We start from the raw sequence: 15,444 nt of genomic DNA, 5'->3' as shown, positions 1-15,444 counted from the left end.
TTCCTACTATACAGGTCTAATTGCTTTTAAGAGACTGTAAGAACTAAAAATAGGAAAGTATTGTTGTTGTTATACTCTGCGTTCTTAAGTATCCAATGTATGCTTTGTCTCTAGGTCTATTTCTAGTGCTCAAGCACTCATTACTAAGAATTAGATCAGATTATGATTGTGTAGTGGTTATCTTAATTTTGCATATGTTCTCCATCAAATAATACCTATCTATTAATTATCTTTCATCTCAGTGTCTATGAATAAATCCCAGAGCTATTTAGGTCTTTGTGCTTTGCTTTCTAGCTCTTTTGTCTAATAAACTATTATATATCTCACTGTAATAACAATGAAGTATGTTTGGCAAACTAGCTCTCTTTTATTAAACGTGCGTTTTAATTGGATATTAGAAACAACCAGTTCTAAAAATGTGATTGGCCCCGCTTTCTTTTGAGATACACTTACCACAAAAATGTACTCTGTGGGAATTTGGCAAACTACCTGAAAATAGGATAAATCATTTTTAGTTTACAGGAATAAGGAAATGCTTCATTATTTTGTTGCCATTATTTACTATATCAAAAAGCAAGTATAATTTTAGCTAGCTATGTGCATGTGAGTCCAGATACTGTTTGATAAAATGAGGCAAGTGGGAAAACTTCCATTTCTTTGTGATGACACATCAGGTATGTCCTTATCTCTAAAAACATAAAGGAGGAAGGAGTGAAGCCTCCCTACTTTGTTGTTCCAAGTAACTTCAGCACTAATAGAAAAATCTAAATCATGATGTGTTTACTTTGCAGGAGCCAATGAGAAAGAAATAGCCCTAATGAATGGTTTGACTGTTAATTTACATCTTCTACTGGTAAGTATCCTTTCCCACCAATGTTTAGTATACACTCATTTGTAGAATCTGACATTTTTCTATCTTTAATTCATGAGCATCTGGTGGTTTACTTATTTAAAAATAAGTTGTGAGGTTATTTTCATTTTTACCAGGAAATTCTGGACTGTGATAGAAAGGCTTCTTCATAGTCATGGGAGAGTTGACTCTTGCAAAGAGCTTTAGAATAATGAATGGTTCTTACCTCAGAACATAAGGAATAAAAGTCACAGTGGATTAAAAGCAAAACTGCTTGCAAGCACACAAAACAATGATGTACAAATGCCAACAAACACTGAGCTTTTCAGAAAGATAGTTTTCCAGCATGGTGGACTTTAGCAGGGTGACATTCTGGATCAGTTATGTTTTTATAGACTAATTTTGGGGGAGAAAGTTAAAAAAAGAATTAGAAAATAGAACTAAATTGGAGAAAAGGGATCTAATACCTTAAATGAGTTACTGTATTTAAAGTGCTTCCTACTTCCTAAGTACTTAATAATATGTATACCTTAAAATGTCAAATATATTCTTGATTTGGAATATGGTGTCTGTAGTAACTACTTGATGTTTGAAAAAATTTTATTTCATTTTTAAGTGAGTTTTTGGAAACATGTCCATGTGACCAAAGCACACAATGAATATATTAGTATTTTATTTTGATAAAAATGAAGAAATGATTGTTAAATATCCCTAAAGGAACACGTTCATGGAGTATGTTAAACATGATGGTAAATAGCATAGTTTTAAATTCAGACACCTCGGGGTTTGATTCCTAGCTAAGTTACTTAATGTCTGACTTTGGATGAGGTTTCGGTGATTTCTACATCTTCATTTTCTCTCTGTGAAGATGAGGACAAGAATACCTACCTGGTATGTATATACAAGGGTGAAATGTGATAATATGTGAAAATTGCTTTCGCACCCTGACCAGTGATCAACACTAAGTCAACAGTAGTGATCATTTCATTGTTACCGTCATCAGTCAATGTTTATTCTCTAGGAACTGTGGAGGAAAACGAAGGGCTCTCCCCTGAACAAATGAGCTACTCCTCCCTGGTGCCTCTAGAAATGTCAAATGTTTCATGTTAGGGTTGAGGCCTTTCAGTTGGACCTAAAATGAAATCCCATAAAATTATAAGGCAATGGAAATATTATGTACCAGAAGCCAAATCAGCAGCATAAGATAAATCAATATAAATAAAATTTATATAGAACATGATATTTCAGTCTTACAATAGAAATTACCATTAAAGGCACTGGGAAGACAATTTTTCAATTAAAATTTAAGCAAAGCTTTGTTTTTATCTCATTCACGTTATCTCCCAAATTTGCTTTTCTGTTGATAAATGTAATGAGCCAATACTTTCTTTTATTTTATAACTCATTAGAAATAAGGCTAATTGGAAAAGGAACCCTTAACAGACATCTAGATATGTCATTGAGCCATGCCTTTAAAATGCTGGAGGTTATAAAATTAAAGTATGGTATAAAATGAACAAATGTATAAACTGTGCATGAATGCTTTTCTTAATAAATCCATTTCATTGCAGTTATCCTTTTTTAAGCCTACACCAAAACGGTATAAAATTCTTCTTGAAGCCAAAGCCTTCCCTTCAGATCATGTAAGGATTCTTCAAATTATATTTATATTCTTTCTACTCTTCCTAGAGGAGCACACCATTTGCCTGTGTTGAATAGTTTATTCTCCAGTCTTTTCCAAGTAACCTTACAATAAAAAGATCTGTCAAATGCTTTTGATTAGGCATTTTTAAAATATAGATTGTAGCTTTATTTCTTTTGTTCAAGTAAAACGTGTTAGGGGAGGAAAGGATTGAATAGGAACACTGATTTATTAGTCTTTTTAAAAACATTGAGCGAACCGCTGGTTTAAATCAAGTGCAGTTATAAATGTTTTATTAATTCTTGTTGCTGTTTTATTTTATGAAATCAAATCAATAAATACCCCGGTGCTTAACGCTTTAGCTACATAGAATAGGGATAAAACTTTTATTTTTCTATAGCATGCTAGCATGTGCTTTATTACTGAAAAAACATTTATTAAGGATGAAAAATATTTCTTATGGTTTATTAAATCTTCCTTAAGAAATTTGATCGTTCCAGACATAGACGTGGATAAAAGTATACTGCATTTTTCAGTTTTAGTGTTAGAGAGAAATTTGATTTCTGTCTTTCTATTATCACCGTTAACTGTTCTAATCCACATCTTGTAATTTAAGTCATTTAATTATGTCCAAATTAATAGCCATTACTTTACTAAAAAGGATCAAAATCCTAATACTGAGAAAAAATTCAGGGTCTTTATAACTTCCTGTTCCTGTTCATATCTTGTACTCTCAGTGAAGGGAACTTTCTGATGTTCTTTCCTTTTACTAGCTTACTCTTTTTAGGGTAAGCCCTTCCTATAAGCTAGTTCAAGTATAGCAAGTCCACACTACTCACTCTGGTTATTTTGTAAACTCTGGTTTTGACGTAGGTTAGGCGATTTAATATCTTCTACAAATCTCTTAGAACTCTCTAAAGTCTAGATGACCCCTATGCTTCCATACATTTCTAAGATACAGTGTTTCAAGGAATGTTCAGATTCCTGCATATAAATTATATTAAGCACTTCTTTTCTGGTGTATTCTGTTCAGTCACTTTTAAACTTGACCTTAGATTTAATACAATAATATGATTTTATTGTTATTTTATTATCTCTTTTCGGAGTTATTTCAATGTACGTCTGTGCGTTGGACTTGATTCAATAAATCATTCTTCTTTTCCAGTATGCTATTGAGTCACAGCTTCAATTTCATGGACTTAACATTGAGAAAAGTATGCGGATTGTAAAGCCAAGAGAGGTATATGAGAAAGAGAAATAAATATTCATTATGTTTCTATTTAGTATTGATTTTTTTCTTCATTTTCCTCAAAAGTTTATTATTTCCATTACTTTAATGGAACTTTCAAGAAAGTATAAAAGACCTATACTTCCATTACTGCTAGCTCATTTTGCTTAAAATGGAGAATTAACTCAGAAGTTTCAAGGGATAGTCATATTACAAGCAAACTATTTTCCTATGAATACCCCTGGAGTTTGCCATATTCTTCAGTGGGATGGAAAGGGATGGCAAATTGCATGCTTATTTATTTATTTATTTATTTATTTATTTATTTATTTATTTGACAGAGAGGGACACAGTGAGAGAGGGAACACAAGCAGGGGGAGTGGGAGAGGGAGAAGCAGGCTTCCTGCGGAGCAGGGAGCCCGATGCGGGGCTCGATCCCAGGACCCTGGATCATGACCTGAGCCGAAGGCAGACGCTTAATGACTGAGCCACCCAGGCACCCCGTATATATCATTTTCAATTCCAAATACCATTGCCTTTGGATGCCTTTAAAATGATATTTGTTGAAACTGAATGATGCCTATCTTTTATATCTTTTTAATCTAAGTATCAAATGTTTTCCTTTGTGCTTGGATGGGGTGAGGGTGTAGAAAGGGATGTGGTGTAGCGGGAAGAGCTTGGGCCTTCCGGCCTGGCTAATACACTCCACAGAAATCCCAGGCCCACCAATTTACTGGGTAAGGGGCTTTGAGAAAGTTACTTTATCTCTCTGAGATTCCTTCATATTTAAACAGGTAACAAAGGAAACACCTAATCAGGCTTGACATATGTTCAAGATCTAAAATACTGTGCACTTTACATTAATAGAGATGTAAGGCTCTGCAGTTTGTGTAATTTGGCACCCAGAGATCCACACAGAATAAATTGTAGATTTCACAAATGATGCTCCCAGGCTGTTAAGCCAGTGTTTGAACAATGATTTCTTTCAACCCAGAATACTTTGAGAAATTAAAATCTACTCCATTTAGTTCTATTTGCCAACATGCAGTCAATTAATGGAATAGAAAGTTCTCATACCAATGACAGGATATCTGTTTCATATGTCATATATAAAATGCTAATTTCCAGCAAAAATGAAGACAGCCACTAATTTATCAGAAGTTTTAATGTTGAAAGAGATGTGTTGTGGAACCTCATGAGTCAATCATAAATTTTGAGAGCATTCTTTAGCATTACTAGATTAGAGCAGGTCAACATCAGAGAGAACCATATTCTTTATACTGCTTTATACTGATTTAAATAAATAATTAGTATATATAATACTTTTCTTTATCTTCTATTTGAAATTATGGTAGACAAACCATTTTAGTTTCTTTTAAGAAAAAAAAAGTTTTGGATTACCATGTTATTGATTTTATTTAGAATTTGTCTTAGAATTACTGAAATCCTTCTCTTTACATATAAAATACCCATCAGTTAACAATTTAGAGATTTCAGTATCAGTACTTTTTTTTATAGATTTCAATTTCGTAAACAAGTTCCAGACTTCTAGTAGAAACTAAAGTAGATGCTATATTTGTGATACATATATATGTGCCTAACATGGGACACAGTAATTGATAAATAGCAAGAATTATCAAAAACTAAAAATAACTTAATGAACTTCCCCAAATATTAATGCAGTTAATGATGCTTTGACCTTAAAGATGATGTCAGATTTAGCACTGGAGAAAATTTATAAAAACTTTGTAAATGGATAAGAATGATTAGGATACAAACAGATATTTTGTATTTAGCTGATTTCTCTTTGCTCAAGTTGTTTGCAAGACCAAATCTAAATTCACTCAGAATTTCCACTAAGTAACTAGTCGTTAGTTTTAGCTGGGGAGAAGTAGAAAAAACTAACCTTGATACTGAGTTTTATTGATATTTCTCTTCATTTTTGGAGCTTGATCTTTAGGTCAGTATGGAGGAGAGTCTACTCTTAAGATAACAGAAAATATTGGTTAGGTTATACTCAGATGAAAGATGTGTGTTTTTTATCCTGGAAAACATAAGGTGATGGATTGATAAATGAAGTAATTTCCAAGAAAATTTTGCCATTTAATATTTCAGGGACTTCTCATACTTTCTGGTATTTTATTGGATGGGAATAAGGAGAAAACAATTTGTGGGCATGTAAAGAGTAAAGATTAATTGAAAAACTGAAGAATAAATCAAGCAAGTAGGGTTTTGCAAAGACTTAACTTTATAAGCCTTTTTCTTACCCTTTTGTTATCATTTCTTATAATAACAAAAAGTGTGCTGAAATGCTGCTCTCTTGCCAGACTTTCAAAGACCATTAATCTGAAAAAAATGTCTTTGATTGTTCTTATGTGGGCAAGAGCTCAAGGTGAATTTTAGATTGGGAAATATGAAGTGACAAACGTGTTTTTGTGGATTGGATGTAACTTGTGCCTGACTCAACTTTAGGGGGAAGAAACATTGAGAATAGAGGATATCCTTGAAGTAATTGAGAAGGAAGGAGACTCGATTGCAGTGATCCTGTTCAGTGGGCTGCATTTTTACACTGGACAGGTCTTTAATATACCTGCCATCACAAGAGCTGGACAAGCAAAGGTATGCACATCATTTTCTCCTTCGCACCTTGCCCCAAACATCACTCTACTGAGGAGTATTCTAACTGCACTTCTAGTGAAATACCTTTGTGTCTGTGTAAAATTATTTAAAGAGTTAAAAAACAAAAAAACCCCAAAAAACAGTAAGCCTTAACATTAAAAGAAAAAAATCTGCACTCTTTTGCTTTAGGCGTCTCTATTTCAACCTTTTTTTTGGTCACTTCTGTTGTCTCACTTCCTCACTACCATCTGCTGTCCCAAAGTTGGCCTCTAATCAGCAAGACAGGTGAGCTTCCTGCAAGGTGATGTCATTGGTACTGAGTTAGTCTGTCAGCAGGCATGAGTCAGAATACTTCAGATAATACCTACATATGCTAGGACCGTTGAAACACAACTCCGGTACTTGGTCGTATTATAACTCATTCTAAATGTGATTCAGTTCTCACTTAAACTTAGGTGCTTGAAGAAAGGGAGATGCAGAATAAAAGTTAACAGTAGATCGAGTTATACACAGTGTACTTTTAAAAAGCCACTTTTTTCTTATCTTGAGAAGTTATGATCCTGCCAATAATGAGAGTTTTTCCCTACATATTTCCAAGTCACACTTACATTGTTTACTATTTTGAAATCGTGTCTCTTTATGTTTTTCTTTTTTAAAAAAGTGTTTTTAGTATTCGTTTGCCTGCAAAAAAGAAATCAGGGGGCTCCTGGGTGGCTCAGTTGGTTAAGTGACTGCCTTCGGCTCAGGTCATGATCCTGGAGTCCCGGGATCGAGTCCCACATCGGGCTCCCTGCTCGGCGGGGAGTCTGCTTCTCCCTCTGACCCTCCCCCCTCTCATGCTCTCTCTCTCTCTCCCATTCTCTCTCTCAAATAAATAAATAAAATCTTTAAAAAAAAAGAAATCAGGAACAGTATTCAGCAGCTACAATTTGTATTTAAAATCCTTAAATAACAGTTCTATTTGATTCAGCAATGAAATTATGCATTTAAAAAGGTGACAATCGAATTTTATTCTGAACATTAATAAGTTATGGGATTAATATATGTGTGAGGTCTAGTTAATATATTCAGTTATTGAAGCTAATGAATAGAACTAATGAAAAGAAATTTAGCACCGTTATCAGCAGTCTCTAGGAATTTCCAACCACAACTTCCAACTGGTTTGATGGATAACTGTGAAAGTGGTGCATTACAAAAGATATAAAGAGAATGTCTTCTTAATTTAGGCATTAAATGTTAAACACCAAAATAAAGGGAGGTCAATAAAAAATTATATTTTAAAAATTATGCAAGTAATCACAGTCCCTGATCCCCTTAGTATACATGCATGTCTCATTAACCTTCATTGAAATGAGAAGATAGAAAAGAAAGACCATGCGTTTTGGAATCACAGTCTGAGGTTTAAATCTTGGCTAGGTCATTTAATTGTTACATGATCTCGGGCCAGTTACTTGACTTTTCTGAACCTCTTTTCACAAGTATTAATTTGGGATAGCTGGGCCCATTTCATAATTTCAGTGTTGAGAAGGAAGAATATAAAATATCTGCTGTATTGCACACATTCTGCTGTTATAGTGAAGGATCCCTCACACCTTTTACTGTCCTCAACAAATACAAAACTATGGAAAGTGGCTCAGATACACATTTTATTTCCAATTGAAAAACAAAATAAATTTGTTTACTTAGGTGCTGTATGTAATTCTCATTCTTTTTTTTTTTTTTTTTGCGAGAGAGAGAATGAGAGACAGAGAGCATGAGAGGGAGGAGGGTCAGAGGGAGAAGCAGACTCCCTGTTGAGCAGGGAGCCCGATGCGGGACTCGATCCCGGGACTCCAGGATCATGACCTGAGCCGAAGGCAGTCGCTTAACCAACTGAGCCACCCAGGCGCCCTGTAATTCTCATTCTTAACTACTTTGCTAAAACATTCTCTCAGTATTTTGCAGGCTTTCTTTTACTTAAAAAGTGTAATAAATGCCTACCATGTGAAACTCTCATTGAGCTTTCAGTCAAATGAAGGTAGGAATGAGCAGTTCCATCTCAATGTAACTGCACAGAAGTGACAGATACTATGGGAGTGAAATGGTGATTGAGTAGACGTCAATTTATCCATTATCAAAATTATTTTAACACTCATTTATACTCTTGCTAGACAATTTCTCCCATTCCCAATGGAAGGTTGAGAGAATTTAAAATTTAGACTCACATAGCTCTCCTGGGTGGTCTATGAAGATAAAGCTGAAGAGAAAGGCAGAGAAAATTAAAGGTGTCAATCAAAAAAGAGTTAGGAAATTCTAGGGAAAAAAAGGCATAAAAAAATCACTGTTAGAAATGGCTAAATAAGATAGAAAAAGAAAAAGGAAAGTTTCTGGAAATGAGGTATGGCATGAACCAAAATGATACTGAGATGGAGCAAGGAAAGTCAATAAGAATAGTTTTTATTTCATAATCATGTGAAAGGGAAGTGGGGACAAGAATTTTGAAAAAAATATTAAGTAAAGAAATGCATGTATACCAAAAAGAGCACAACTCATAAATAAGTGGCTTGGTGAATTATTTTGAACCCTATAGCCATCACCCACATCAAGAAACTTCTAGAACATTTATGCTGCTCAGAATCCTCAACTGTGCCTTCTCTCAGATACTGTTACCTTCCTTCCAAAGGTACCACTCCTGACCTCTAACCATATATATTAACTTTGTCCATCTATAAAAGTGTTAATATGTACTCTTTTGTATCTGTCTTACTGGCTCACTATTATGTTTCTGAGATCTTTCATGCAGTATGTAGCAGTAGTTTTGTGGGGGGTTTTGGTAGCAGTTGTTTTGTTTTTCTTTTCATTTCAGTGTATTGTTTCAGTGTATGAAATAGATCACAATTTATTTTTGTTTTCCATTCTAATCAGGATAGATTTTGGGGTTTATTTCCATTTGAGGGCTATTGCAGTAAATGCTACTCTCAACACCCTCAGACATTTTTTTAGGTAAGCATTCACACTGATTTCTGTTACATATATACTTAGGATTGGAAATCTTGGAAATAAGGTATACATATGTTTAATCCTAATCAGTAATACCAACTTTCCAAAGGGTTGTACCAATTTGGTATATACTCCCATCAGCATGTATGAAAGTATCTGTTGCTCCATGTCCTCACCGATAGCCAATCTGATTAGTTTGTAATGGTAATGCATTGTAGTTTTAATTTGCACTTCCCTGACTATTGAGGAGGTTGGGATCTTTCAAATGTGTTCTTGCCTTCTGAGTGTTTTAAGAAATGCTTGTGCAAGTGTCTTGCCCAATTTGCATTTGGTTTTGTGTCTGTCGTTATTTGGCTATAGATGGTATAGAAATGGATTTTGAAACATAGAAAAAATACAAGATTTCCAGTGATCATCTAAAAAGAAAAATTAATTAGTTAATCAAAAGAACAGTTTTGATTCATGTAATGAGTTTCAGATGCTGAGGCTTTTCTTAAATGAGAAGGTCCGAGACCGTGACAAGTGGGGCAGGCTGATGAAAATTAAACGTAGCATCAGGTTATAAGGGAAGGCCAGCATATGTCAGTTTGAAGATACATTTTCATTTTTTGTCTTTGAAGACATTTACTTTATTTTATATTATTGGCCAACCCACTATTGCAGAACTCTGCCTCACTTACATATTTCTAAATTTTTCATATTCTATTACTTGTTTCTACTAACCATTTCTTCTTTTCTACACCCACTGAATATAGTTGCTCCTCATTGTCTTTTGAATTACTATCCCTAGAGATTTTAACCACTGCCATGATTCCACTCTCATTGCCAAGTGAAAGCTACAGGGTACTCCCACACTCGAAAATGGTAATTTATGCTCATCTCCCTATTACACCTGGAAATCCTACGTCCACTCTGAAATCAGTATGCTCTAGTTTTGTCTCCCCCTAAAATGACCCTAATGTTTCATGCCACCACCCTTCTGGACCTTTAGACTCAATTCTGACACTCTCCTCTTCTTTGCCTTTTCAACCAGTCACTTCTTAATTCCACTTTCTCAGGTTTGGTCTTTAATAGTCCTGAATCAGTTATGAAGTTTTTAAGCTTTAAAACAAAATTCCAGTGAGAAATTAGCCAAAAATTAGGGATTTCTTTTTCTCACCATGGAAGATTTGAGTTAGGAGACTGCTGGGATGCACTAAGCAGTTGAGTAATGTCTGAGTGGCATCTCCAGGGTTCTCTTGTTTTTTTCTTAGGCTTCTCACATCGTGGTCACAAGACAGTTGTCCCAAGTCCAGATATCACAATTCTATTTAAGGCAGAGAGAAGGAAGGAGGGAGAAGTAGCCGTGCAGCTTCATCTGTCCCTTTCATCCAAAGTGCAAAATTATTCCCAGAAAAAGCTAGCAGATTCCTGCTTATGATTCATTGCCTTCTGAAGTGCTAGCTTCAAAAGAGCATGAGTAAAGAAATTTTTAACCTTCATGGTATTATCGTAGAAACAGGCTAAGAAGAAGGGTTTGGTTAACAACCCACAGTATTTTTTACACTTCCCATTTTCACCCCCATGGGGCATCATTGTTTCTAACTTATTTCCTCTTTCCTCTTCCATCCTTTCCTAACTTTTCATTTTTCCCCCCTTTTTTCTTCCCTTCTTCCTTGCTTTATATTTTATTGTCTACCTCATTTCACAAAGCATTTGAAAATGATTCACAGGAAATTGATTAGACAGCATAATGAAATGTAAAGTGAGAGAATAAAGGGAAAAATCTCTCTGGATCCTCTGGAGAAATGAATAGATTCCCCATAAATTGTAATTTCTCAACTTGGATTAAGATAAGAAATAGGTAACAAATAGAAATTATTTTCAGTGGAAACTTTTGGTGTATTAGGTAGCCTAGGTCTTGGTAACTCCTAAATAAAGCCATAAATGCTTTCACTGTGATAGATGTTTATTTATTGTTCATGCAGCCGCCGGGAATCAGTTTTCTCCCATGAAATGATCGGGTTTCCAGTGACTCAGGATTGTGTCCTATGGCTTTCATACCCTGGATCCTTTGTCTGATTCAGCCAAAGGAATGGGATAAAAGGATGTGAAGGGGCATACTAACTTCTTAAAAGCATTAACTTAACCATGGCCAAATAGTTCCACTCATATTCCATTGACTAACACATGGACATTTCTGGGAAATGAAGTGTATTTGTGCACTCAAGAATAATAGCTATTAGTTTTGCCACACCTGGAACTCAGATGTTTTGTCTTGCTGATGGAGTAGGATACTTATTCTGAGATGCAGTGCAGCATTTGCATTAATAAAAAGTTCAGATAGTAGAGACAGAGTCAGACCTGGTCTAGAGTCCATGTCCCTCCCTCCCTTTCTAGCATACTTTGACGGGCTTAATTCACTTACCGATGTGACTTCATTTCTCCACCAATATTACTGGGGAAGGTAAGAGTGCCTGTTTCCTAGGAGAATTAAACAAGATACTATTCCTAAAACACTTTAGTATTTAGTGCATTGTAAGTAATCAGTAAATGTTAGCAATTATCAGTATATGAGAAAAAGACATATTGGAATATCCAATCTACCAGAAAAAGAAATACTGGATCCTTAGGCAGAAAGTGAAACATTCAGAATTGTAAACTAAAGACACTCACTGGACACTTCTGTATTAGAAAATTAAAAAAAAAAAAAAAAAAAACAACCAATAATCTGAACAGCATGGCCAAGACTTGAGATATTAGATTGAACTTTTAAAAAGTTGGGTAATGGACTAATAAAAATTTTAATAACCTTATCCCTAAAAGAACTAAGTGCCGACTGGTTATACTCCACCTTCCTTCTTCAATGCCATATTAAAAGGCCTACAACATACTGGAACTTGTGAGGCCCAGCAGACAGTGAGTGATGAATATTGGTTGAATCAATGAATGAGTGATCCCCTTATTTATCACATTTTTTACACTATTTTACTGTACCTATATGCATGCTGGCATGTTAGTTTTCTTTTAGCCTACTGAACATTGAAATGCAAATGATGTCTAAAAAAAGACTAAATTTTGCAAACTCTCCACTGAGTATGAGTACAAGCATCTCTTAGACCCAACCATAAACTGCCTAAATTATTAACAAGTAATAATCACAATTATAGCCCCAACAATTTGAATAAAAAGAAATTAATTCTGGATCCAGAATAATGTAAGACAAAAGAAGGAATATAAGTAAAGACATCATTATAAAAGGAGAAAGACATTGCAGTTTAACATCATTTAGTAAAATCTGAAGTATCTAAACAACACATATAATGGTCACCTCACCAAGCCATCCATTTATCTTTAGGGAAGGCCTAAATTCTTGTTAAAAGTAATTTTGAGGTTCTTGTAGGAGACAAATAAATGATTGATCAAGCCTCAAAATTCTACAGAAAGTTTGGCTGAGGTGTTTCTAGTATTGGCGATTGGGAGTCAATTCTGTAAAGGACGATTACAATAGAATAATATCAACAATACAAGGGGCATCTGGGTGGCTCAGTGGATAAGCGTCTGCCTTCAGCTCAGGTCATGATCCCAGGGTCCTGGTTCTCCCTCCTCGGTGGGGGGACGGGAGGGGCTGCTTCTCCCTCCCCCTCTGCCCCTCCCCACTGCTCCTGCTCTCTCTCTCTCTCTCAAATAAATAAAATATTAAAAAAGCCCACAATACTTGTGGGATTTGTGCAATGGATCAGCTGGGGAAAATTAGTACCAAATATGTTTGTATATAACTATAATATAAATTGGCATGTTGTATGATTTTTTTACATAAAAAATAACCTTTTCCAAAAAGGAATGTTCAATATTAAGTAATCTTCACTAGAAATTGTAATGACTACAGTTATTCTATTCAAGTCACTGCCAGTTCACCCAAAAGGATCTTCTCATTAGTGCTTAAGAAGAATCGTATGTCTATCCTCTATAGTATAATGACATGCATTTGGGTCTTTCATTCATTCTTTTTATCAGTAAATATTTTAGTGAATTATAATAATGGAGGTCCAAATAAGAACACTTAATTTAGCCTGGAATGTCAAAGTGACCTTAAAAAAAAAAAAAAAGATTTATTTATTTATTTAAGAGGGTGAGTGAGTGAGCACACAGAGGGAGAGGGGGAGGGAGAAACAGATTACCTGCTGAGCAGGGAACCTGATGTGGGGCTCAATCCCAAGACCCTGGGATCATGTTCTGAGCCAAAGACAGATGCTTAACTGACTGAGCCATCCAGCTGCCCCTCAAAGTGACCTTTTTTAGAGAAGATGAGACCTGAGCCAATTCTAGGTAGGAGTTAACCAGGTAAAATCCCCTCCAGGTGCCTAGCTGTGTGATAGGGCCATTCTAGACAGCTTTAAAAAATTGACTGGATTACAAGAAAGCAAATGTTTTAGTATAATTTGACAGGAAATGCATGACAAGAAATGAATCTATAAGGCAGACATAGGTAAAGAAGGGCTTACTAAGCTATATTATACATCTTGAGCTTCTCCCTAAAGGCATACAGAAAGCCATTGAAAGCTTTTAGACAGTAAAGATACTGCATTTTTTTTAATTTTAAATAATTTTCTGCCTACAGTAGGAATGGGATACAAGTGGGCAGAAGTTAAAAGAGGCAATTGCAGTCACTATGCAAGAATTTGGAAAATCTCTATCATGATACAGTTCAACATGGGTGTACCAGATAACAGATTTATCTCATACTACATGAAATATTTTTTTCTGACCTCTCATAGAAATAAATTTGATATAACTTTGTTATCTCAGTCATGTTAAAGACAGTTTTCATATAAACATAAGAAATTAAGCATCTATACTGAGCTCCTGTGGTTTCACCCAGATTTAGCTGTTCATAGAATCCAAGGATAAAAGAAGGACCATAGGTGTAGATATAGACACAGAGATAGAAAAAAGGGAAAAAAATGACCTAGAATTTACATGAAATGTCCCATCAACTAAATGTCCTTTACTTTGAGAATAATGAAGGATTATTCTTTTAAAAAATATACAGTAAACTTCATCTGTAGTCTTAAATTCATCCAGGTTGCATCCTGGGATCACTAAGTCAAAATACTTTGGTAAGGATCAGTACCCAAGAATCTAAAACTTTTGAGCTGTTCCTAAGAAGTTTTCATCAGATGTTTTAATTTAAGCTTTTCATTAGATGGACCACGTAAGAAAGACTGATTAATTCTTAATAAAAGAGGAATTTTGGACTCAAGATGCTGTTTTAGAATTACAGATCTGGCAAAAGCAAACCTCCCGTTGCCAGTCATGATTGTTGCTTCTCTAACCAATCTCATCAGAGCCACGGTACATAACTATTTCTCCAGATATAGCTTCGTCCAAACCTACGCCCCTCCCCCAAACTAAATATTATACTTAGGTTGTTTTTGTTTTGTTTTGTTTTGTTTTGGTAGATGATATGCATTTTGAAATATTTTGGTTGTCTAAGACCCAGGCTACTTTCTCCAATATCCTATTTTTCATACTAGTTGATTAGCCAAAGGAAGGGTAATGTAAGTCTTTGTTAAACTGAAAAAATGAAAGTGTTCCAACATGACATATATAGACTAATTCTAATTTATTCACTAACCACTGTAAGAATGGAAAGGCAGTTTTGTGCCTCATGGCAGTGAAAGTGGAATTTCAAAATATCCTTAAGCAGAAAAAGAAAAAAAAAAAATCCCAAATAAAATGTGAGATTTCTCTTAATGTCCTCTTTCATGATTCTCTTCTGTAATCAGTAAAATTAGTTATGCAAACAAGATTAGGAATATCAAACTTCAGTTGAGGTCAAGAGAAAATGTCGATTTTCTTAGCAAATAATCTATCTTAAGTAAGGTGGTGAACAAATAAGATTACTGTCATATTGTCTATAAAAATAAACTTGAAGAGAAGAAATTTAAAAATGATGTCTTCAAGAATTATCCTATAGACTCCTTTGCAATGTGATCAAGTTAAGTATGTATGTAAATTTAAATATATAAGTAAATCTGGTTGAGAAATTTGCCATGTAAATTGACATAGTAATCACTAGAACATATGAAGAATTATACTTTGATTTCACATCTAAATGGGGCGCTCTCTCAATATAGGTATTAT

The 15,444-nt window shown here is 34.7% G+C and overlaps 1 protein-coding gene across 1 annotated transcript in view; it reads left to right on the top strand.

Moving 5' to 3' along the window:
* Positions 1 to 15,444, top strand: part of KYNU (kynureninase) — a 126,922-nt gene that overhangs the window by 58,619 nt on the left and 52,859 nt on the right. The window contains exons 7-10 of the mRNA XM_035008118.1: positions 792 to 853; positions 2,422 to 2,493; positions 3,658 to 3,732; positions 6,193 to 6,339. Of these exons, the coding sequence (XP_034864009.1) occupies positions 792 to 853; positions 2,422 to 2,493; positions 3,658 to 3,732; positions 6,193 to 6,339 (356 nt within the window). The remainder of the gene's footprint in view (positions 1 to 791; positions 854 to 2,421; positions 2,494 to 3,657; positions 3,733 to 6,192; positions 6,340 to 15,444) is intronic.

This window comes from Mirounga leonina, unplaced genomic scaffold (genome assembly GCF_011800145.1).
Source record: "Mirounga leonina isolate KUSES-001 unplaced genomic scaffold, KU_Mleo_1.0 Mir_151, whole genome shotgun sequence".
In the NCBI taxonomy this organism is placed as follows: Eukaryota; Metazoa; Chordata; class Mammalia; order Carnivora; family Phocidae; genus Mirounga; species Mirounga leonina.
Note: the sequence above shows the minus strand (reverse complement) of the source record. Positions and strands in the feature narration are given on the sequence as shown.